Source organism: Neolamprologus multifasciatus, chromosome 7, assembly GCF_963576455.1.
Source record: "Neolamprologus multifasciatus chromosome 7, fNeoMul1.2, whole genome shotgun sequence".
NCBI lineage: Eukaryota > Metazoa > Chordata > Actinopteri > Cichliformes > Cichlidae > Neolamprologus > Neolamprologus multifasciatus.
The window spans coordinates 17,804,795-17,826,431 of NC_140445.1; the positions used below are offsets into that span (position 1 = coordinate 17,804,795).

General features: G+C 40.9%; 4 protein-coding genes and 4 non-coding genes across 9 annotated transcripts; 7 read left to right on the forward strand and 1 right to left on the reverse strand.

The window, feature by feature from the left end:
* Positions 1–4,582: 4,582 nt before the first annotated feature.
* On the forward strand, positions 4,583–7,819 carry rpl7a (ribosomal protein L7a). The gene is made up of 8 exons (XM_085167203.1): positions 4,583–4,611; positions 5,518–5,638; positions 5,844–5,993; positions 6,240–6,380; positions 6,756–6,835; positions 7,084–7,214; positions 7,514–7,583; positions 7,677–7,819. Exons 1-8 carry the CDS (start codon positions 4,609–4,611, stop codon positions 7,779–7,781), a joined length of 801 nt encoding a protein of 266 aa, XP_085023329.1. The 5' UTR covers positions 4,583–4,608; the 3' UTR covers positions 7,782–7,819.
* Positions 5,693–5,766, forward strand: LOC146514052 (small nucleolar RNA SNORD24). The gene has a single exon (XR_014875519.1). It is a non-coding gene; the product is annotated as a small nucleolar RNA SNORD24 (small nucleolar RNA).
* Positions 6,075–6,146, forward strand: LOC146514053 (small nucleolar RNA SNORD24). The gene has a single exon (XR_014875520.1). It is a non-coding gene; the product is annotated as a small nucleolar RNA SNORD24 (small nucleolar RNA).
* Positions 6,597–6,669, forward strand: LOC146514054 (small nucleolar RNA SNORD36). Its single transcript, XR_014875514.1, has one exon. It is a non-coding gene; the product is annotated as a small nucleolar RNA SNORD36 (small nucleolar RNA).
* LOC146514055 (small nucleolar RNA SNORD36) lies at positions 6,896–6,972 on the forward strand. Its single transcript, XR_014875506.1, has one exon. It is a non-coding gene; the product is annotated as a small nucleolar RNA SNORD36 (small nucleolar RNA).
* A 557-nt stretch (positions 7,820–8,376) lies between the features above and the next one.
* Positions 8,377–11,789, reverse strand: surf1 (SURF1 cytochrome c oxidase assembly factor). Its single transcript, XM_085167202.1, has 9 exons — positions 11,621–11,789; positions 11,435–11,495; positions 10,924–11,054; positions 10,731–10,813; positions 10,354–10,545; positions 10,186–10,258; positions 8,870–9,032; positions 8,649–8,730; positions 8,377–8,556 (listed from the first exon to the last, which is right to left on the reverse strand). The coding sequence occupies exons 1-9, from the start codon at positions 11,681–11,683 to the stop codon at positions 8,496–8,498; spliced, it is 909 nt and encodes a 302-aa protein (XP_085023328.1). The 5' UTR covers positions 11,684–11,789; the 3' UTR covers positions 8,377–8,495.
* Positions 11,790–11,809: 20 nt separating this feature from the next.
* On the forward strand, positions 11,810–14,270 carry surf6 (surfeit 6). The gene is made up of 4 exons (XM_085167201.1): positions 11,810–12,021; positions 12,904–13,107; positions 13,196–13,278; positions 13,430–14,270. Exons 1-4 carry the CDS (start codon positions 11,931–11,933, stop codon positions 14,117–14,119), a joined length of 1,068 nt encoding a protein of 355 aa, XP_085023327.1. The 5' UTR covers positions 11,810–11,930; the 3' UTR covers positions 14,120–14,270.
* Positions 14,271–14,773: 503 nt separating this feature from the next.
* Positions 14,774–21,022, forward strand: kyat1 (kynurenine aminotransferase 1). Of its 2 annotated transcripts, none has more exons than XM_085167197.1 (13): positions 14,774–15,071; positions 15,150–15,208; positions 17,809–17,956; positions 18,086–18,235; positions 18,369–18,455; positions 18,585–18,707; positions 18,859–18,979; positions 19,062–19,138; positions 19,221–19,310; positions 19,485–19,671; positions 19,758–19,834; positions 20,345–20,431; positions 20,520–21,022. In XM_085167197.1, exons 1-13 carry the CDS (start codon positions 15,000–15,002, stop codon positions 20,577–20,579), a joined length of 1,338 nt encoding a protein of 445 aa, XP_085023323.1. In that variant the 5' UTR covers positions 14,774–14,999; the 3' UTR covers positions 20,580–21,022. The 2 variants fall into 2 exon arrangements, with proteins under 2 accessions (XP_085023323.1, XP_085023324.1); XM_085167198.1 differs by having other exon boundaries at positions 14,781–14,901.
* The last annotated feature ends 615 nt before the right edge of the window (positions 21,023–21,637 follow it).

A 21,637-nucleotide genomic window follows, 5' to 3' on the forward strand; every position in this document is an offset into this window, starting at 1 on the left:
ATTCCCATGCAGTGATTTTCCTCCGTGGTCCATGGTAAATGTTCCTCTATCCTCTGAGTCTATGTACATAGGTGCCCAGCTCCCTCCACACGTTTCCACAATCCTCCTGGAAACAAGAGACACTTCAATTAGTACATCTTCACCTAATGAGCAGGAGAACTGTGTTCATAGTACAACGATCCTGCGCCTAGCACTGCTCCGCTACTCTCTTAAGTAGCGCTTACTTGACAAGGCTGATCAGTAACAGGTGATATTTGCACTGCACAAGACACTTACAAATGTGGATTGCACAACACTGGACATTATATTTCTTCATTTCCATTTAATACTTGTACAGCTGCTGTTATTGTATATATATATTTATATTTCTTCATACATTCTTATATATTTCTATACTGTGTATTGTGTATTTTGTTGTACAGTTATTTTATTTTCAACTTTAACTTATATATTTTATCTTATTCTTTCCCAGTTAAATTTACCCTTCATTTTAATTTGTGTTGTACAGTTATTTCATTTTTAACTTTAATTTTTATATTTTATTTTATTTTATTTTATTCCTTCCTAGTTAAATTTACCCTTTTTAATTTTCATATTTATTTCCTATCTTATTCATAACCTTTTCTTTTTTTCTTTAGGTCACGAGCAGTTGTGTAAGCATTTCACTGCATATCGTACTGTGTATGACTGTGTATGTGACAAATAAAATTTGAATTTGATGAATTTGATTTGATTTGAATGTGATTATTCCAGATGTGGCTGGCTCTAAGGCGGGAAGACTCTCAAGGCCTGGTGTGGCAGCAAAACCCGAACACCACAGCGCACACACACACCCTGACATGTACACAGGGAAACGAGGGACCAGGAGCAGACAATACCAAACAAACAACAATAGACAATCCTGAGAATCTGATAGACCGTTTTTGGTACACCCAGTATTGCTACAAAAACTTCAAAGGAGAAGACACTTCTTGGGTCTGTGAGAGTGGGGGGCGGAAGAAGACCATTTTGAGACAGATTTTATGGCAACGGACCTTGGAACGGTACCAACGATGAATAGATTAACCAGCATTGCAACTAATGGACCATCAATGCTGGTAGGAAAGAAGCTGCAGAACTGCATTTGTGGCTGGTCAAAACTAACAACTGACATGGGCCAACTACGGCATGACATGGCTAATGACCTCAGGCAGATTAACAACACCGCACTCCCAGGGAAACTGAAGCTCTGGTGCTTACAGTTTGGGTTGTTACCCAGACTACTGTGGCCACTGACGATGTACAGGGTCTCGCTTAATCATGCCAATCGAATGGAGAGGCTAGTGAGCACCTACATGAGGAAGTGGCTTGGACTTCCGAAATGCCTAAGCAGTGTTGGACTCTACAGCGACAGGATACTGTCATTGCCTATCCCTAACCTAGCAGAGGAGTTCAAATGTGCAAAAGTGAGGCTGGAGATATCACTCACAGACTCCTGGGACTGAGAGGCGCTGCTCCCACCCTAGCAACGGGGAGGAAGTGAACCCCAGCCATGGCTGTGCTACAGGCCAAATCTGCTGTCCTCTATCGTGGGCCGCGTCCAACAGGGCAGAGGAGGGTTGGTCTTGGAGCAGTAACACCTTTCTGGCAACAGGCATCTCTAACCGAATGTTGAAAATGGTGGTGGAGGAGGTGCGTTGACAGGAGGATGCAGCCAGAAATGCCAGAGCTATCTCCCACCGACCACTCACCAATCACACATTTTTTTAAAAGCTTGGACTTTCCTGAGCTGGCAGACACCCACAGAGAGATCTTGGATGCGCCATTTTCCAAAAAAGAGATTAGCGCTGCAATTTTCTCCCTACAGTCAGGGAAGTCCCCTGGCCCAGACAGCTTTTTGGTAGAATTTTTCAAATCATTTGCCCCACAGCTCGTACCTCTACTCCACTCAGTTCTACCTGAAGCATTCACACAGGGCAAACTGCCAACCTCCTGGGACGATGCTTCCATAACTTTAATTGCAAAACAGGGGAAAGATCCAACTGAGTGTGCATCATACCGGCCAATTTCGCTTTTGAACGTCGACTTTAAGATCCTAGCTAAAGCGCTGGCCCACAGGTTGGAAAGGGTCCTGCCAGCAGTCATACCTGAAGATCAGTCTGGCTTTGTTAAAAGTGCCACCCCTTTTTCAACATCCGACGCCTTCTTAATATCCTGCACACGCCGTCCAAGGACACTCCAGAATGTGTTCTTTCCCTTGATGCGGGAAAAGCATTTGATCGTGTAGAATGGAACTATCTATTTGCTGTGCTGGAAAGATTTGGGTTCGTTCCCAACTTCATCTCATGGATCAAGTACCTATACTTGTCCTCTGTTGCGTCTGTTTGCACTAATAGCCAGAAATCAAAACCATTTCAACTTAAACGAGGCACACGTCAGGGTTGCCCCCTTAGCCCGTTGTTATTTGATCTAGCTATTGAACCCTTAGCAATGCTTTTTCGAAGCAGTAAACTTGTCCAGGGTATACAGAGGTCAAACTAAACACAAAGTCTCTCTCTATGCTGATGATTTATTGCTTTCTATTTCAAATCCAAATACTTCCCTACCGTCTATATTGTCACTACTCACGCATTTCAGTCAAGTCTCTGGTTATAAATTAAATCTGTCCAAGAGCAAACTTTGTCTATTAAATGAAGAAGTGTTTCCAATAGATTTGTCAGGTTTCCCCTTTAAAGTGGTCAAAGAGCAGTTCACCTACCTGGGTATTACAATTACAAGAAAGTATAAACAACTTGTCAAAGCCAACTTTTTTACACTATTGAAAAATGTCAAACAAAGCTTTCAACAGTGGTCACCCCTGAACACAACTCTGGTTGGACGAATTAATTCAATTAAAATGAATATCCTTCCTAAATTCTTATACTTATTTCAATCTTTACCAGTCTTCATCCCCAAGTCTTTCTTTACAACTCTAGATTCTATAATCGCCTCTTATATTTGGAAGGGTAAACAACCTCGAGTAGCTAAGGTGCATTTACAGAAACCTAAGACTGAAGGGGGTCTGGCACTCCCTAACTTCCGCTTTTACTATTGGGCTGCCAATATTCGGTCCCTGACCTACTGGTTACAGTCTGGGGAAGGTGTGGGCGCAGTTCAGGAGACATTTCAATTTTAATAATTTTTCACTTCAAAGCCCCATCCTTTCAAACCACCTATTCCTCCCCCCAACTTTGGACAACTTGTTCCAGGTCTTGTTTAGAGCAGGTATTATTTGCTTTAAAGATCTCTTTATACACAATAAACTAGCATCATTTGATCAGCTGGCAGGAAAATACAGTCTTCCCAAAACTCACTTTTTTAGATATTTACAACTCAGACATTTTTTGCAGTCCTCATTTTTTGAGGTTTTCTGCACTTTGAATAAGGCTAACTGGCCGTTTTTTTTCTCTCTCTCTTTTTGTGGTGGTGGTGGTGGAGAAACAGTTCTGGTGGCCTGCTGCAGATCTGGCAGTGGCAGAGAAAAAGTTCTGATGCCGACCACAGGTCCAGTGGCGGCGTGGCATGGCAGATGACCAGCGATATGCTGGAGCTGCCAACTGTGGCTGAGCAGCTCAGGCTATGGTAGGTCGAATAGGTCCCCACAAAGAACAGATCTCTGGCGTGGGCATGGCAGGTCCAGACAGCCCACAGAACCTCTGGCGTGGGCAAAGCAGGTCCTTCCGGCATGCTGACCTCTGGCTCAGGCAGAGATGCGGCTGGGCCTGAAAGCAGTGTAGAAGCCGCAGGCGATGAGCAGGTGGCAGCATGGCAGCTGCAGGCAGTTGAGCAGATGGCAGCGTGGCTGCCGTAGGTTGTTGGTGGCGTGGCAGCTGCAGGCGGTTGAACAGGTGGTGGCGTGCCAGCCACAGGCGGTTGAACAGCAACAAGCTGTGTGGTGGTCAGTGGGTCGGATCAGGTGGCAGGTGAGGATGCTGGACAGACATGGCACACCCTCAGGGTTTAATCTAAAACCCTGGCTGCTAAGTTCAAAGGAAAACTTTTAGATATCGGTAAACACACAGAACACAACTACTGGTCTGATTTCCTCAGTTTTTGCACACCATGCCAAGTTTTGGGAATCATATTGTTGGAACAATACTATTTTATGCTTGTCAAATTGTATTAAACAAACTAAATGGTAATAAACTGCAGTACAGAATTACTATGATCAATAAAATAAAGTTAAATCAATTATTACTGTTTATTTTCTTCTACTTTTTAAGTTTTCGTTTTTAAAATAAAGTTAAAACTAAACTAGAAATGTGTGGTATGACGTTACCACGTCATAAAAAAATCCTATGCTTCTAAAACAAAACGTTAATGTTAATTTTTCATTCATATAAATGTTTAGAATAATATGTTTTATCAGTGCGGCAAAGAAAATTAAAATAAATCCCAGTCATTGATACGTCAGTGTAACACAGATTCTGAGTCAGTATTCCGTTTTTTTAAGAAACGAAGCTTGAACAGGCAGGTAGCTGTAAAATCTGACATCAGATCGGCACTTTTGGAAGCCACGTAACACGCAGCAAGCCTCGCGGTATTTACGCTACCCAGAATGCCCCGGTCTTCCTTTCTGCCTGAACCGACATGGTGGGTACATAGCTGTTCCTTCTGGGGGAAATATTTTATCTGTTGTATCTGTTTACATCCTTTCATACATTTATATTTTTATACAGTAGAAAGTGCCAATTAAGTCTTTGAACTCTTTGTAGGGCCGTGATGTTACTATTGTGCTTTGATGCTGTGTTGTTTTTGACAAAAACGTAGGTTAAGTTGGTCGATGTGTAACCGGTGCTAACAGTGCTGTGGCTGCCTGTGAAGTGCTGAAGCTAAAGGCGATGAACATGCTTGTTTTAGGAGCTCGTTTTTGTTTTGTTTTTATTTAATTTTTGTGTTTTTCTTTTTAATTTTCCAGACGGTTGTATGTATTTTGTCAAGTAGAAGTACAATACTACCGGGGTACAAGTTTGTGTGCCCTGCTAGTTTACTGACTAGCATTAGGGAATGGGCCCGCGCGTGGGTCGGTATTAACCTGCCTTTTGGCCTGACATTAGTTGTTTCTGTCGTTTAGTGAATGTATTCACAAACACGCAAGTTTTACCTACGTTTTCATTGATACGTTATCATCCTGAATCGGTCTTTAGTTCAGTGTGTATGACGTCCCTTACGTGTTGGTGTAGCAGCATGGAGATTAGGTGAGCTCTGAAGTCATTCTCTGGCTCTTGGGGTTTATTTCTTGCTTTTTCCATTACAGCTTTCAAAAAAACTAAAGTGGGCTTTTGATTGTATTTTTGCTAGATTTAAAAATTATTTATTGGGAAATTGACAAGGGTAGTTGCTAAAGCTAGGCTAAGAAACTCGCTGACATGGTTGGGAAAGGTAGAGCAGTGTTGTAAGTTTACATGTGGAGTAACATGTTTACAAGTTAATAATCATATGTTAGGTTAAAGTTGCTTGTGTTTATACTTCTGTAACACACTGTTCCCTTTTCCACAGCCTAAGGGAAAGAAGGCTAAGGGGAAGAAGGTGGCACCAGCCCCTTCAGTGGCCAAGAAGCATGAGGCCAAGAAAGTAGTCAACCCCCTGTTCGAGAAGAGGCCCAAGAACTTTGGCATCGGTGAGTATCTGCAGGTGCCACTTTATTGGGGGCATAAGCTAGTGGTCATACAGGTGCAGATGATGTAAAAGAATATTTGCTATCTTAATACCACTGATGACAATATTCCCACCAAGATCGCTGATGCACATTATATTAACATTCAATTAAGAGAAAGTCTGTGTTTAATGATAGATAATCATGAATTTGTTGTGCTTTACCACAGGCCAGGATATTCAGCCCAAGCGTGATTTGACACGCTTTGTGAAATGGCCTCGTTACGTCCGCCTGCAGAGGCAGCGCTCCATCCTCTACAAGCGTCTGAAGGTTCCCCCTGCGATCAACCAGTTCACCCAGGCTCTGGACCGCCAGACTGGTAAGTACAAGCAAATGGTTTTCTTCTGTATGGCAGTATGGCAGAGTTGTCATGTGGGTTCTAAGAAGGACTGTTTCACTGTGCAAGTGATGTGAAAGAGTATTTGCTATCTGACCAGTTATGCGGACGATTTCCACCAAGATCACTGATGCATGTGTTTGTAATCATGGTAGTTTTGTAGTAAGCCAAACCTGTAGCCCAAATTTCAGTGTTTACATTTTTAATTTTAATTGGTTTCTTCCGCAGCCACTCAGCTGTTCAAGCTGGCTCACAAGTACAGGCCCGAGACCAAGCAGGAGAAGAAGCAGAGGCTGCTGGCTCGTGCTGAGCAGAAGGCTGCTGGAAAGGGAGATGCCCCAACAAAGAGGCCTCCCATTATCCGTGCAGGTGAGTTTGACTGAACAAAGTCCCGTCTTTGTTAAGCTCCACAGTTTAGAAAAAATGTATTAAAGTTCAAGAATTATGCTGGTCTAGTTGGCAGCTCGGTCTTATGTATTTCAGGAGTGCTGCTGAAATTGTAGGTTTGCTCCTAAACAATCTTAAACTGTGCATTAGAACCTATTTTGTGTTCTTGTTAGTTCAGCCTCATCTGACTTGGCCTCAATGCAGTGATGACCAGAATTTCTTCACCTGAAACTTGCTGTGATGGTTTTTGAGCTTTTTAACCCTGAGCGTTGGCCAAAAAATAATGAAAAGTTTTTCTGGATTAAGTTGGTGGATCAAACATTTTAATTTCTGCCTTTTGGTTTTCGCTCTCTGCAGGTGTGAACACAGTCACCTCTCTGGTGGAGAGCAAGAAGGCCCAGCTGGTCGTCATTGCCCATGATGTGGATCCTATTGAGGTGAGATTGGTGTAATATGTGAATGCATGTTGGGTTCAGTTTAGTGTAAAAAGTGGTCTCTGGCAATGATGTCTGAATTTCTTCACCTGAATCCTCTGTGTGGATCAAAACATACGAGCTTTTTAACCCTGAGCACGGACCACAAATGAAAAACAAGTCATCATTTATTCATTTTTGTAAAAGGAAATATGGTTGCTACACTCCTTCCTGAAATGTTAATACTTCCTGTGGCTCCCCTGAATTTCTAGCTCGTGGTCTTCCTGCCTGCTCTGTGCCGCAAGATGGGTGTCCCTTACTGCATCGTGAAGGGGAAGGCTAGACTGGGCAGACTGGTGCACAGAAAGACATGCACTTCATTTGCCTTCACACAGATTAACCCGTAAGTATGAGCATACACTGAACTTTGCCCAAGTGTGACAGTGAAGTTTGGCAAATGAGTCTTAGTACATGTTCAATAACTGGCTGGAGAAAATATTCAATACTTCCTCTGGAGCGAGATCTTAGTTCACATCTTCAAATTGGCTTGGATTATTTTCTATAGCAGTTGACTCTTTAATCAGGGACCACAATATGTATAAATTTGAAGTGAATTTTTTCAGACAGGAAAATTTATCTTTATACAAGTGTCGGTAGTGCATTGACCATCTTTTCTCTTTTTTTTTTTTTTCTTTTTCCTAGTGAGGACAAAGGTGCACTTGCTAAGCTCGTGGAAGCCATCAAGACCAACTACAATGACAGATACGAGGAGGTGAATAGCCATTACTCAGTTAGCAGTGTTTAAATTTCACAAATCCTAAAACAAATTGTACAAATTTTAACTGTTCGCAATCTCATTTTCCAGATCCGCCGTCACTGGGGAGGTAACATCATGGGTCCCAAATCCACAGCCCGCATCACTAAGCTGGAGAAGGCAAAGGCCAAGGAACTTGCAACCAAGCTTGGTTAAATTGTTTGGAATAAAAAATGTATGCCCTAAAAGAAGAAGACTTCTGTTGTTTAATTTTCAAACTAAAATGATAGAAATGTTAGAATCAGATTGCAGTCAACACAGTGACAGCAGGAAACGTAAACATGGGAGCATTTTAAATTCTGCTTGTTATAATAAGGGTGGAACTGACATTTTTAGGTTTCCCATGCCGAATGCTGAAGTGTCACAGTTTAAATCAAGATGATAATCTTGGGCATTATCTGACAAATTGCTTGAAATCGGGATAGTTTTTTTTTTAATTTAATAACTGAGAAACCACAACTTGAAAGGTGAAAAATATAATGAACTTTGCCTTTCAATTCCTGTAAGTGTAAACTTATTGATGGTCTAAGTTTCTGTAACTGGAGTTACTGAATCTGATCGCACTGAAATTATATTTAGTATCATCCAGCAGTAAAGTTAACCTCTTTAAAAAATAAAAATCCAGAAAAACTGGCTTAAATTTAACATAAGATGCTTTGTCAAAACCACATAATTTACATGACAGGAGGATATTTTTTCCCAACAGTTATTATTGGCACATAGTATATATAACAAGGTAAATGAAAGAATCCCCGATCTTGAGTACTTTATTTACATATTAAGCTATTTACATAATATATGCACTGGGCTGGAGCTACAAGTTAAGCACAAACCCATCATTCAAGTACCAAGTAAAATAATTTTATTGCTTTAAATCCTCTTGATGAACTTTGCATACCACATGTAGGAAGTAGCTGCACACAAACCATACCTAGAAGAAAAAAGTAATTCTGCATTTTATCAATCAAATGCACCTTGAGACATGAGTAACAGATGTACAGCAGTCCAAAACAAAACACTCACCATGTTATTATGTACTGCATATGTTCATTCCTCAGTGTGACCCTAGTCTGTCCACCTATTGGCCCACCAGGAATAGTGCTACCTGCATGAGACACAAAACTTTAAATTACTTTCAAATTGAAGTGTTTCTGTTGATGTGAGTGAGATGAACAGCACACATGGAGGATTGCAGAGGTTTAATCTTAATGTAAAGTCACTGCGTCAAAGAGCACTGAACATACCAAAGTCGGCATCAATGAAGATGGGTGCGGCTCCAGTGACTTGTGCCATCACTTCCAGGTCACGGTAATGCCAGCGGTTTCTCTCCACGTCATTGTTTGGTACAAAGGGTTTACGATTCTCTGTCAGTCTGACCACTCCCACCAACTCCACCTCATCCTCCACCTGCATAAAGGCAGCATTTCAGTGATTCAAGTGTTTACAACAACACAAAGGTGGTGTTAGTGGTTTGACGAACAGTCCAGCGGTGTAAGTCAGTTCTGCTTTAGTTAATTTAAATTTGTATGCAGAAAGTTTATTAGTAGGAGTAACATGACAATAAAAGGGTCTTCGAGGCACTTTCACAGGCATATTTAAACTATTCAATTACTAAAGGGAGTTGGGGCCTAATTGAAGATGAATTCTCAGTGCATAAAGAGGTTTTCAAAACTAGAAACACCCCAGGCCTATACTAGGACGTAGATTTGTCTTGACCAGGTAACTTCAGGGATGGTTCACTTCTTACCAAGGTGGATCAACATAGTAACTTGTGCTCCAAAACAGGTTATGTGTAAGCCATACTTGTTCATTATTTTTCTTTGTGCTGTTTAACATGTTTAACATTAACACGCTAACTGGGGCCTGCAAAGTCTGACATGTAGCAACTGGGTTTTTTGCAATTTCTCTAAGCATTGCACAGTCTGGCCTTGAGGTGTTTTGCCAGGACTTCCACTCCTGGGAAGACTGGAAACTCTTCAGTGTTTTCCATTTGTAAATAATCTTTCTCAATGTAAAATGATGGATTTCAAATTGTTTGGAAATTGTCCTTTAACCCTTCCCAGATAGGCAAGGGATCATTGCTGTTATCTCTTTGGTATTCTGTTAACACACACATAAATGCTCCAGACCAGCGAACTACCAAAACCTCTACTTTTACTGAGGTGCTCATACTTGCTTATGATCAATGAATCAAGTGCACTTATTTATCAGGGTGTAGATCATTTTTACACATGCTGCTTCTGCATTTTGGCTTAGTTTTTGTTCAGTAAATAATTACGTGGTGTGATATGTCATGTTGTTGTTCATCTGAAGTTGTATTTAGCCGTTACAACTTGCTGTCAACAAGATGACTTTTTATCATGTCGTGGTATGTAAAACCTAAGAACTGAACTGTAGTCTTAGTTCTAACATAGCTTGTGACAAACCTATTAGACTTATAAGTTAGTCTTATTAGTCTTGAAAAATAAGTCTTTGTGCAATTAACAAATCTCAAAGACTTAACACTCCAACCTGGTGTAAAACCTCTGTGTTTACCCAGCATCTGATGTCTTCCCCTCACCTGTCCCTTCATCCTGGTCTCTGGTCTTATTTTCTGCCTTGGCACGAATCCTCTGTTCACCAGGATTGTGATGCTTCAGTGACACAGACGGTATAAATCAGTGTTGAGAGCAGCGCAAGATCAATGTACAGATATTGCCACGGTGAGATGTTTTATCTGGCTCCTTACCCGAGGTCGGTACAGTGGAATGGGGTGATGACATTAGCGCCGGTCTCTGCACTTGAAGAGAGCCTTCCTGCTTCTCTGGCCTCTCTCTCTGGGTCGACTGGTGAGCGGGGCATAATGTATAGCTCTTGGGAGTGATTGTAACGTCCACATACCTTGACTCTTCTGTACTCGAGGTTATTAACCTCATAAGGACTAGAATGCAAGGTGGGAAAATGGTATGTAAATCTGTGCCTTAATGATTCACATATGTAAATAACGCGGCTTATTCGACTTCTGCACATTAAGATATTACATGAAGTGTAAAAGAGCACCAATTATGCTTTTTCATATTTTCTGTCATAGATACAGGACCTAGCCACTCTCTGCCACTCACTTACTCAAGAGGAAGAGGAATGGGTTCTGCCGTAGTGAGTCGCGTCAGGTCATCAATCAGCTTCAATTTCCACTGACGCCTTTTCACCTACAGATGAAGGTAATGAAGGCACTGGAGTACACCCAACAACAACCAGAAAGACGTAACAGCATTGTGTGTATTTAAAAAGGCAATAACAATCAACAAATAAGTGGTACCTGCCATGTGCCGAGGCCAAAGGTGGTGGCAGGGATGAGCAGCAGGAACCATTTAAGAAAAGAGTCTTCTCCTTTCTCTGCAGCTGTGGCTGCTGTGGAGCTGGACTGTCGTCCAAAGCCAAGGAACCTGCCTGGATATGTAAAGAATAATAGTGAAAGGTGGATTCCTTGGAGAATCGAACAGCATATTGACATAACAGTTACAAATAATATAATGGAATAACGTATATATGCTACCCAAAAAATTTATACATAAAGATTATTTCAGCAGCCATGGAGACAGACATTAATGTAAACCGAACAGGTTTTGTTGATTTTATTATATTATTACGTAGTAATTACTTTTTTTAACCTAATTTCACCATTAAAGACAAAATACCATATAACAGATACAAAACAGATTTCTTTTCTACTTTTTTACTACTTTTTTTTAATGGAAAAAATATGTAACAGTGACTTTATTCGCTAATTATCTAAAGGTGGTGTAATTGTTGACAAGTTTAGTCTGTACCGTCTACACGTTTGAAGGGTCCTGGCAGGAAGAAAGACCTCTTGGTGTAAAAGGCATGATTCTGAAATACACATGTATAAAATAAACGCAGCATTTTTGCAAGTCGTTCACTCGGCGATGAAAATGACTTTGACGTATTATTATTTTTTGAGCCGTAAAGACGAGAAACTGCGACAATTAACGCACCTGTGTTTTTAGTGTCGGCAGCAGCCTCCGGGAGTAAGTCAGCAGAGATGTCAGAGAGACCATTCTGAATCAAAACAACGTGGAAATGGATGAAAATGGACGAGACAACCGGCTACATTACAACTACATAAATGACAAGTTTCTGCTTGGAGGGGGACCACTTCTGGTGTTACTACTTCCGGATTGGGGACGCCCCGCCCCTTTAATTTTTTACACACGTGCTTATGTGAACGTGTTGATGTTTTTATCGGTAAATATCGTGTGTGTGTTTTATCCGGATTAAAGGTGGGAGACCGTTTCACTTGTCGACATGGATCTCGCCTCAAAGGACTCGTACATTCAGAAACTTGCAAGTAAAGTGTTTTCTCAACGAGACCAGGAGCCCAGGAAGAGACCGTTCGGTAATGTTAGCTAACTGCTTGGGTTTGTTTACATGGCAAAATTGAAGCTGTAGTGCATACTTTAACATTTAGGTGTTATTTATTGTGAAAAACTACGTAAAACTCAGCAAGTGTCATCAAACCTTGTGCCACGGTTTCACGTTTTACCTACTTGGTACCACAGGAGGCGCTACAGTGTTTAATCTGATGGCTTTATGCACCCCTTGTTCATTAAAGTGCTGTGTTTCCTCCCTTGAGATGCTCTGACAGGCTGTGCACCCAACTTAAAGACTTGGTTATATTCCATTGCAGACGCAGACAACTGAGATTCAACAGTAGTTCTCATTACACTTCTTTAATGTCCTCTTCAAGTCCATCGGCTGGGGCTAATGCATGGTTGTTGTCTAGGACTCAAATTTAAAATTATAGTGAAAAATCTGTGCAATAAAAATGACAATATGGCAAAATGGCTTAAAAATGTCTCATTGTACATGTGTACACTAGACCTCCAGGTGGACTACTTTTAAACCAAAGAGCTCATAACTTGTAGACATACATCCTTTGATCACATGATGCCAGGACAGGTTTTTTTTTTTCATATTAAGAAGTCATGAGATAAACTGACTGGCAGGTGTTTTACTGCTAATAGGATTGTTTTTATAAGAGAAGAGTCACCCACCAAATCAGCTGTGACTGGGGTTTTTTTCTCATGGAAAATGAGTAAACAAGCTGATCATGAGTTTGCCAACAGAAAATTTCAAATCCTCTTTTCTCCAGTTATCTGATGTTATCTGAACATGTTGCAGGTCCTAGGCTAGTAACTGTAATAGCAATGTTGTAGAACTGCAGTGACACATTATATACATGCAATCATCAATATGTGCATTGTGTTTGTGTGTACAGTTCATTTCAAAGCTAAAAGTGACACTGGTCCTTCAAAGAAGAAGAAAAAATGCAAAAAGAAAGATGAGGCCACAGACGGCAAGACTCCCAAACCCCAACAGATGCCTTCACCCTCTCCAGCAGCACAGAAAATCAAAGCTGCCGTGAAACCAAACGGGTCCAAAACTGAGGCCGCAAATGGAGCTGCACACCAGAAGCATCAAGGTATACCAAGCTTACGCTGGTCCTGTGTGGAGGTTTTTCTCTTTACATAACTGGGTCTCATTTAATGCTTATTTTCTTTTTCTTTAAGGAGGAAGTGTAGACTCCAGCTTCACTACAGTCGATGTATTACGCAAAAGGCTCCATGAAAAGATTGAAGAGTCCAGAGGACAGGTATGCAGTTTTCAGAGATGGCACAGTATGAAAGAGAGAGACTGTAGGGGGGGAGGGGTACTGAGGATCTTCTAAAACAGGAAGTGATGTCACCGCTGGGTGCCCTAGAATTATTGTTGAAGCCTAACCATGTTAACCTGTCTTTTATCAGGGAACTCCAAAGGATACATTATCAGAAGTTGTCCAGGCGAAGCGAGCAAAGCGAAAGCTGGAGCGGGAGCGCAAGAAGAGGAAAAGAAAAGAATTTCTGATGAAGAAACTCGCTGAAAAAAGTGGGAAAGAACAGCCGTTAGAGGTAAAACAGGAAGAGAAGCACGTCCCTGCCTTGAGCAAAAGAAATGAGACTGCTCTGGTCTTCAACAAGGTTAAGACGGTGGACGAGGGTTATATAGACAAGAAACAAAAAAAGAAGAACAAGAAACAGGGGATAAAAGGCCAGATAACTCCTCTGACGGGGAAGAACTACAAGCAGCTGCTCAGCCGCGTGGAGGCTCGCAAAGCCAAGCTGGAACAGCTGAGAGAGAAAGACGAGGAGAAGGCCCGCGAGATGGAAAAGAAGATCATGTGGACCAACATGCTCTACAAGGCAGAGGGCATCAAAATCAAAGACAACGAAGAGATGCTGCGCGAGTCGCTGAAGAAGAAGGAGAAGAGGCGCACTCAGAAAAAGAAGAAATGGGAGCAGCGGAGCGAGCACGTCCTAGGAAAGATGCAGCAGCGGCAGGACAAGAGGCAAAAGAACCTGCGGAAACGCAAGCAAGTCAGGGCAGAGAAGAAGAAGGACAGGGCACGGAAGAAGGGCCGCGTGCTGCCTGAGGACTTGAAAAAAGCCACAGTTTAGTCGAAGGAAAGAGAACTTGCATCTTGTTTCAGTTTCTGTATGGCAATGTGATATTCACATGATAATAAATGTTCTTCTTGTGCAGATATTGCTTGACCCTAATGCCCAGGAGAAATACCTTGTTTCATTGTCAATAAAATGGTATTATGAACATGATAATGAATATAATTCAAATTAACAGGCTCTGTGTGTGTGTTTGTGTGTGTGCCTGTTGACCAAAAAGACGCTGGTTAGCAAAACATTTGCATAGCACAAATAAAGCCAAGTAAGCCTGGCTCTCTCTCTCAGGCCAAACGCCAATGAGCCCCAACTCATTAAATATATTTTTTAATTTTATCAATGTAATTTTTTTAATTTGAACTATAAAAAATTAATAACTGTGGTTTAACTTTTTTTCGGACTACTTCTTTGTCACTGGCAGTGATAAAAGTCAGTCCTGAGGCTGCTGGAGGATTACCTGAGTCCTCTCAGGGAAAAAAAGCAACTGCAGGAAATGAAACGTTCAGGAATATTTCTCCTAAATTCACGGCTACTTTTAAAAACAGTATTTAAAAAATATTTAAAAAAAACTAGCATATGGTTAGTTGATGACATACGTCAACAGAGCTGAACCGCCGCTTGAGTTTTGGGCCCGTGTTTGTCCGTGACGTTTCTAATTGTAATATCTCGCCACGCCCACACAGGAAGTAGATATCAAAACAAGAGGAGGCTGAAGGGGAGTTGCTGGGACCTTCGTTATCAACTCGCACTGGTCCCAAACAACAACAACCCTGGACTTTCAGGTGAACAGAAACGTCTACAGATATTTTTTCCTTCTGCAGGGACTCAGTGACAACATTAAATGTGTCGTCTGCTCCTGTGAGGCTGTGATCATTTATTAATGGGAATAATCAGGAACATTGCAGCAAGTTTGGTCCTACTTCGGCAGAGTTCAGTTAGAAACAATCATAAGGTAGGCACAGCTCTGTTAAACTGAAGACAGAGGTCTCCAGCATGACCGCGTATTTTAAAGCTTGTTTTGTTGTTTCAGGTCATAATGTCCAGGCGACTTCACGCACGCAGGACAGACGGGGTGGATAAGAATGTCTGGTGAGTAAATACACTGAAATGTCCGTGTTTTTTGGGTGGATGATTACTCAACCAAAGGTACAATATCATATGTGTAATATATTAACCATAACAGCAAAGTAATATTTCATAGCAGAGTCTGCAGTTGCTGAGCACGTTCAAAGTTGCATTCAGGTACCTGCTCATTGGCCACTTTCTTTTTTTTAAGTGTCACAAACTAATAAAAATGTGCTTCAGAGTGGAATCCATATATGTCATTATAGACAGCAGAAAAAGTCAGGTGTTTTATTTAATTAAGGTTTTGCATATTTTTAATTATTGAAATATTGCCACATTAAACCCACCTGTTCATCCAGCCCCTAGAATATGACTGAATACAGGAATAGCCTAATAAGAAGTATCTCTCATTTAACATTTCTTGTAGTGTTTCATGTGTACGTTTTATGTCATGTGGGATTATAATATTATTTTATGCCATGTTAGACCCCTAATTAAAGATTGTGAATTATTATGTAGTTTTAGTTTGCATTATTCTCATGAATTAGAAGAAGGTGATAACTATTACATTTGTTAAACTGATTTGCATTACATTAGACTGTTGATTTATTGTGAATGAATGATATTGTTTTATGATGCATTATACTGCCGAGCTATAAAACCATTTCTATGACCACCAAACACAGCTAAAACGACAAACAATTAAAGAGCGGGTAAACAAATTCAGATGCAAAGACAAATTGCAGATTCCCAGACTCCACAATGTACAAGTACATTGCATGTGTAAGCGATGATTAGCTTGAAAACTTCACAAATATGAAACCTAAAATACTGTATCGCAATCGCTCTTTAGTGGCTTTCTCCAGTACAAGTAATGCAAGTATTAACAGTGACAAAGGATAAGGAATAACGTAAATTTAGAAAAAGATAATTAGCATAATTAAATAATATATTACCTGTGATACTATGTTAATTTTATTTTATGAGAGCTACTCACAGTGTCTCCTGAAAAAAATTCTGGCCCTTGGATAAATGTAGTTGTCCCCAGCCCTGGGCTTAATGGTTGAGCTAGTAAATTACAGTTTGCTCACATGGGTCCCGAGTGATCAGATGTGTGACTTTATGAAGGACTGCACTGCATTTTTAACCCTTGGACTCCGTATCAAATACTGAGACACTTCCACATTTTGATTGCGTCTTGTTTACAAAGGTCAGCACTGAACACTTTCATAAGGTTTAACTTTTACCCAAGTCTGTCATCATGGGTCAAGTGCAAATGTGTCTGTCACAAGCTAAGCAGATTTCTGCAGAATATAATGGCAACTACCACAAAAAGAATATGCATTAAATACTTATGTATGATCAGTGTTGGGAAGGTTACTTTTAAAATGTATTCCATTACAGATTACAGAATACATGCCCCAAAATGTATTCTGTAACGTATTCCGTTACGTTACTCAATGAGAGTAACGTATTCTGAATACTTTGGATTATTTATCATGCTGTTTACAACTACATGAATGTACTATTGCTGTGATTTATTACTGTTACTGAAGGTCCGCGGCTCCGAACCGTAGTAAAGGGACCTCTGGCTAATACGGTTTGGTTCTGTGTCGGGCTCATAGCCAAAAACTAGCTTTACTTTGTTGTCTGGGTCAACTCTCCTAGCGAGAGACAGAGAGAGGCGTTGAAAGGCTGCTCCAACCGAACTTATTGTTTTTGGAGGAAAACAGGAACACGGTGTACAGTCGAGTCTTAATAGCTTACTTACAACTGGGCTCGTCAGGCTCTCTTCTTGGCTGCAGTGGTTATTATTATATTTACATGCTTCCAGCTCCCGTTTTTGCTCGATGACAGCTCGTACTTTTCCTTTTTCTCCCTCCCTCTCTCACAGACACATAACGTGTATGGCAGTCCATTCTCCCTGCAGCACGGACTACACTGCCTATGATGCTACATTCTTTAGAGCTATGCCTGTAGCATTCTGCCTATTAGCTTAGCACAACAACAACAAAAAGCCGCTCTCTCACCCAGGAAACACAGAGAGAGAGAGAGCGTCACCCTGTAACCATGGCAACCGTAAGGCTGCCACCTGGAACAACAGAACGTAGCTGTCAAACAAAACCCAAACAGTCCTGACCCGCCACAATATGAAACAGGAAAGTACCGCCGTGTAATCCATTTATTTCAACAAAGTAACTGTATTCTAAATACCACCCTTTTAAACGGTAACTGTAACGGAATACAGTTACTCATATTTTGTATTTTAAATACGTAACGGCGGTACATGTATTCCGTTACTCCCCAACACTGTGTATGATACACGTTTTAATAGGACTTATTTAAAAAAATGTCAGATCCCTGTCATTTTTAAGGAGTCACTTTTGGATTCACAAGTCTAGAAAACGAATTAAACTTGGTCCTTCAAATATTTTAGGGTAAATATCTGGCGCTACCACTCTAAAATATAGATTCTCAGGAGTGTAACTCAAGCTAAAATAGCTTGAAATCAACAATCTTCTTAACTGAGATGAATTGAAATGGAACAAACCCTCTGATTGTTTCATTCTTACTGACACATCTCGTAACATCATTGCTTTGTCTCACTCACCTCACGCCCACAGGGTTGAGTTCACACAGCTCGCAGCAGATTACAAAGTAGTGAACCTCGGCCAAGGATTTCCGGACTTCTCCCCTCCACAGTTTGTCCAGGAGGCCTTCTGCAAGGCCATCAGCGGAGGACCTCAAATGCACCAGTACACCCGAGCTTTTGTAAGCACAAAGGCATCCCAAAGGGGGACCCCATTTCAGTCATTTTTCTGAGGGATTAAAAGGACAGATGAAATTGAAATAGTTGCAGAGCAAATAATGAATGGCCTTTTTACTATATTCTTTCCTCAGGGTCACCCCCCTCTTGTTAAAAGTTTGGCTAAATTCTTTAGTAGGATTGTGGGACAGGACATCGACCCTCTCGAAGATATCCTGGTGACCGTTGGTGCTTATCAGGCCCTCTTCTGTGCTTTCCAGGGTCTGATTGATGAAGGGGATGAGGTACAGAAATCAATAAAGTGATAAGTAGTGCCGTCAAAAACAAGAGACTTGTGATCAACGTTCAAGTGAAAATATAAAGTACTGAGAGTTGGTTATTTTTCTCTCTCTCTTAAAAAAGTAATTTGCGTTTCAGGTCATCATTATCGAACCGTTCTTTGACTGCTACCAGCCCATGGTGGTGATGGCTGGAGGAAAGGCAGTTTATGTTCCCCTGAGACCAGTGAGTGGTTCATGTTTCTAAAAAATAGAATAGAAACTGATAATTTCACATTTTCTTTTCAATTTTGGATCCTCAATGTATGGATCCTGTACATATTTCTTCTGTTTTGTGTTTTCTCATTTGCAACAGAGAGAGGGCAGTACTATCCTATCAAGTGGAGACTGGGTTCTTTCTGCTGACGAGCTGGCCAGTAAAATTACTCCTCGCACTAAAGCCATTGTTATCAACACTCCCAACAACCCATTAGGCAAGGTAAGATTAATTATGCCCTCACGAGGCCGTTACCGTGCACATAAGTCTGATTTGGGTTGTGGAATTTTCAACTAATGGGATTTTATTTTCTTGCCATTTTCTGTGTTTTCATTTACTCTCGGATACAAACATGCATCCGTGTGTGTTACAGGTTTACAAGACAGAAGAGCTCCAAATGATTGCCGATATGTGTATTAAGCACAATCTGCTGTGCTTCAGTGACGAGGTGTATGAATGGCTCACGTATGATGGAGCCAAGCACATAAAGATAGGTGGGATAACAGATTACACACAAACTAGCTAGTGACAGTGCCGACGTGTCATCTAATGTTTGTTTTTCCTATTCTTTGGCAGCCAGCCTTCCTGGCATGTGGGAAAGAACTGTAACTGTCGGCAGTGCCGGAAAGACATTTAGTGCTACTGGCTGGAAGGTAACACACAGTCTGTAGTGTCATTATCTTTGCAACACGTTGTTAGTGTGATGTGATTTGTTTTTTTACTCATATTTTTCAGGTTGGCTGGGCCATCGGCTCTGGAAATATCATCAAATACATGAAAACCATCCATCAGAACTCTGTTTATCACTGCGCAACAGCCGCTCAAGTAAATGCATACTTTCTAAACGAATATTAGTACTACTTTAGTAGGGCTGAGAAATTATAGCTATTTGAGCAGATCAATTTTGTTTTGTTTCTTTCCCCTTGTGCTTTATCTAATCAGAATTGCTTGATCAGGTTAAATTTTAAAACTCTCTCCATCCTTCTTCCTTACCACCAGGAGGCAGTCGCTCATGGATTTGAACGGGAATATGAGCTGTTTGGGACTCCTGAGAGCTACTTCCAGCAGCTTCCCACGATGCTGCACCACAAAAGAAAGAAGCTGGCCTCGTGTCTGGAGAGCGTGGGGCTGCAGCCTATCATGCCAGAGGGAGGCTACTTCATGGTCACAGATATCTCCTCAGTCAGTGAGTGATGAACAGTCATCTTTGTTTTATACATCTTTCATCATCTGAAATCAGTATTTACCTTTTTGTCTTTTTTCCTCAAACAGGGGTGGACCTGAATGACCCGAGCACAAAGGATGAATTGTATGACTTCAGATTTGTTAAATGGCTCATTAAAGAAAAGGTAAAAATGTAAGGTTTTATTAAGTATGTTGATGTTTGTTTGGAGTAAATGTGGGGATATAAAATGATTCATCTGGGCACATGTTGTAAGGTCATCCTTAAGATGATCAAGGGTGGAGGGTGGATAGAGAAGATGGAGCGAAGATCGAGGTAAAAAAAAAATCCTGAAAGGTGAAAAACAGTACTGAAGATTCAAACTCTGAAATGTAAACCTACACCACATTAATGAGACATAACCAATCAAGTCCTTCTGCTTAGACCAGCGATTAAAGTGCGTGGTACATATCTGCTGGGTGGGTAACACAGACATAAAGAGTTGCATACTTGAGTTGCTTGGCGAATTCTAGAAAACTGTTGGGGATAGATGCCCCCCATGTAAGGAAACTGATGATGAACAGGACAAACTTTCAGCATCGACTGGAGACAATTGATGCTAAGCGGTCAAAATCTGATCCATTGCCACAGATTTTGAGTTTTCTTTGTTGTTTTTTCCTGCCTTTTCTATCTGCAGGGTTTAGCAACAATCCCCGTCTCTGCGTTCTACAGTCCAGAGCACAGCAAGGAGTTTGACAAGTACATCCGATTCTGTTTTGTTAAGGTAAGCCTGACCTTTCTTACTAAAGTGGTACATCTCAAGAAACAACTTCCTGTTTGTCAGTCTTTCTGTCTCTGCTTTCTCCTCACAGGAGGACTCCACGCTGGATGCTGCAGAGGCCATCTTGAGAAAGTGGAGTCAGAAAGAGTAAACTTACCACTGATGTGAGGCTTTATCCGTCCACCCAGATTCTTTCAGTCTGCTTAAACTCAGGAGTTGACCTGATCCAGCTAAAGGTGCACGGACAGAGTAACCTCATCAACACTTATGTAGAGCTCCTGCCAGATAAAGGAATTTGTTTAGAGAGAATTTTTATTTTGTTGTCATTTCTAGATGGATGTGAGTATCGCTGAACCAGGCTCAATGTATTAGTCACAAATAGTCAGTCTAATTTAATCATCAGTGATCAGTGACGAGAAGAGTCAATAGATTCCTGATCACCTTTTGATTGCTAATACTAATTGTTCTCACATGAGCCATTGGCTGAGGAAGACTGGGAACATGAGCCACCCATTCACTCTGTAACAGCCACTCTCCCACTACAAGTGGGCACCAGAGCTGGTACTTCCACTTGCTTCATTTGGCAGTGCTTTATACTGGATGAATAAAACCATCCATTTTCTGTCTCTGGCTGGAATTAAACCAACAACTGTTGGTAAGGATTTATACAATGAAATAAATTCACTATTGGAAGTCTCATTTTTTGCATTAAGAATTGAGGCATATGAGTCTTGCACTAAAAATGGGAATTCTGTTTTCTGTGAGTAGATTTTTCTATTGATTGGATGTAACTGCCATCATTTTAAAGGCTGTTATTCATTTTAAATCAAAGGACTTTGGTGTGAAAATCTGACATTAGCACAAGAAACAAGAAGTGCTAGACAAGGGTAGAAAGAGTTGTGTGTGCTTTCAGATGATGATGATGATGATGATGATGATGATAATACCACTACTATTACTACTACTACTACTACTACTAATAATAATAATGATGTCAGGGGGGTAGCACATAGAGCAGTATTAATTCAAAATAATAATGGTGGCATACTGTGACACGGCTATTAATTTGTCAATTCATTAAAAAATGTATTTCAAAGATATCAGATATCACTCACTTCTTGTTTTGTGGTTAAGGGTGCCTCCTGAATGTAAAACCATAAAACCAGTTATCTACCCATTTTTGAACTTTATATTAATATCAGCATAAAG

What these genes read in the sequence shown, in the direction of transcription:
- rpl7a (XM_085167203.1), top strand. An exon ending in ATGATGTGGATCCTATTGAG is followed by an intron (nt 6,836 to 7,083) that starts GTGAGATTGGTG and finishes CTGAATTTCTAG; the next exon opens with CTCGTGGTCTTCCTGCCTGC. An exon ending in ACAATGACAGATACGAGGAG is followed by an intron (nt 7,584 to 7,676) that starts GTGAATAGCCAT and finishes CTCATTTTCCAG; the next exon opens with ATCCGCCGTCACTGGGGAGG.
- surf1 (XM_085167202.1), bottom strand. Translation starts at nt 11,683, where the DNA reads ATGGTCTCTCTGACATCTCTGCTGACTTACTCCCGGAGGCTGCTGCCG. An exon ending in TTCCACTGTACCGACCTCGG is followed by an intron (nt 10,259 to 10,353) that starts GTAAGGAGCCAG and finishes GTGTCACTGAAG; the next exon opens with CATCACAATCCTGGTGAACA. An exon ending in AGACCAGGATGAAGGGACAG is followed by an intron (nt 9,033 to 10,185) that starts GTGAGGGGAAGA and finishes GCCTTTATGCAG; the next exon opens with GTGGAGGATGAGGTGGAGTT.
- surf6 (XM_085167201.1), top strand. Translation starts at nt 11,931, where the DNA reads ATGGATCTCGCCTCAAAGGACTCGTACATTCAGAAACTTGCAAGTAAA. An exon ending in GCCCAGGAAGAGACCGTTCG is followed by an intron (nt 12,022 to 12,903) that starts GTAATGTTAGCT and finishes TTGTGTGTACAG; the next exon opens with TTCATTTCAAAGCTAAAAGT. An exon ending in TTGAAGAGTCCAGAGGACAG is followed by an intron (nt 13,279 to 13,429) that starts GTATGCAGTTTT and finishes GTCTTTTATCAG; the next exon opens with GGAACTCCAAAGGATACATT.
- kyat1 (XM_085167197.1), top strand. Translation starts at nt 15,000, where the DNA reads ATGGGAATAATCAGGAACATTGCAGCAAGTTTGGTCCTACTTCGGCAG. An exon ending in CAGTTAGAAACAATCATAAG is followed by an intron (nt 15,072 to 15,149) that starts GTAGGCACAGCT and finishes TTGTTGTTTCAG; the next exon opens with GTCATAATGTCCAGGCGACT. An exon ending in TCCGATTCTGTTTTGTTAAG is followed by an intron (nt 20,432 to 20,519) that starts GTAAGCCTGACC and finishes TTCTCCTCACAG; the next exon opens with GAGGACTCCACGCTGGATGC.